The 729-nt window shown below is 32.4% G+C and overlaps 1 protein-coding gene across 1 annotated transcript in view; it reads right to left on the reverse strand.

Moving 5' to 3' along the window:
• Nucleotides 1-62: 62 nt before the first annotated feature.
• Nucleotides 63-729, reverse strand: part of LOC103609323 (eukaryotic translation elongation factor 1 epsilon-1-like) — a gene marked incomplete at its 3' end in the record, with an annotated part of 5618 nt that continues 4951 nt past the window's right edge. The window contains exon 2 of the mRNA XM_008593654.1: nt 63-263. Coding sequence (XP_008591876.1) covers nt 63-263 — 201 coding nt within the window. The remainder of the gene's footprint in view (nt 264-729) is intronic.

The raw sequence follows: 729 nt of genomic DNA on the forward strand, positions 1-729 counted from the left end.
GGGGAAAGAGATTTCTGTTTAATAGTCGATGGATTTCAGCCTATAAAGAGAAGTCACAATACCTTCAACAGAGTGTGGATGTCATCTTTATGGGAGTGTCTGTCTACTCGAGTGACCCTGTACTCTAACCATTGCTGAACGATTGCTTTTTCTTCTGCAGTACTCCCCAGCAAATATTCTTTGTTGGCTTGCTTGACTAGATGAGATGCTATAGTAGTCAATCCTGTTAGACTTGGACCATTGTTTGTTTGAAGAACAGGAATCTTAAAAAGAAAAAAAAGTCCTTCAGATAAATTTAAAAAACAAAGACCATGATGAATATAATTTCTAAGTAATCGCTAAATTCCTCAACTATTTTTTCAAATACTCCAAGGTTCTACTCTAAGATACTAGATTACATTCAAATGAAAGTCAGGATAATATCAGTTATATAATGAATTTGATAACAGATGCTTGACGAAATTGCAAAATTCAGTATGTTACTACAATAATTTATAACTATGTACAATATTAGAAAATGGAAATCCTAATAATACTGTATTAATTTCAATCAAGATTACCTATGCCCTATTTTAGCTAGGTGAACATACTTAAATACACCTGACTTCTTTTTGTTTCCCCTAGTACAGCAGGGGAAACAAAGGTTCAGATTTACTTGTTTATAAGAAATTGCCAATTAAACTTTTTGATGCACAACTAAGCACAAAGCATTAGCAAAATTTAAAAGAA

Source organism: Galeopterus variegatus, unplaced genomic scaffold (assembly GCF_000696425.1).
Source record: "Galeopterus variegatus unplaced genomic scaffold, G_variegatus-3.0.2 Scaffold9477, whole genome shotgun sequence".
Classification (NCBI taxonomy): domain Eukaryota; kingdom Metazoa; phylum Chordata; class Mammalia; order Dermoptera; family Cynocephalidae; genus Galeopterus; species Galeopterus variegatus.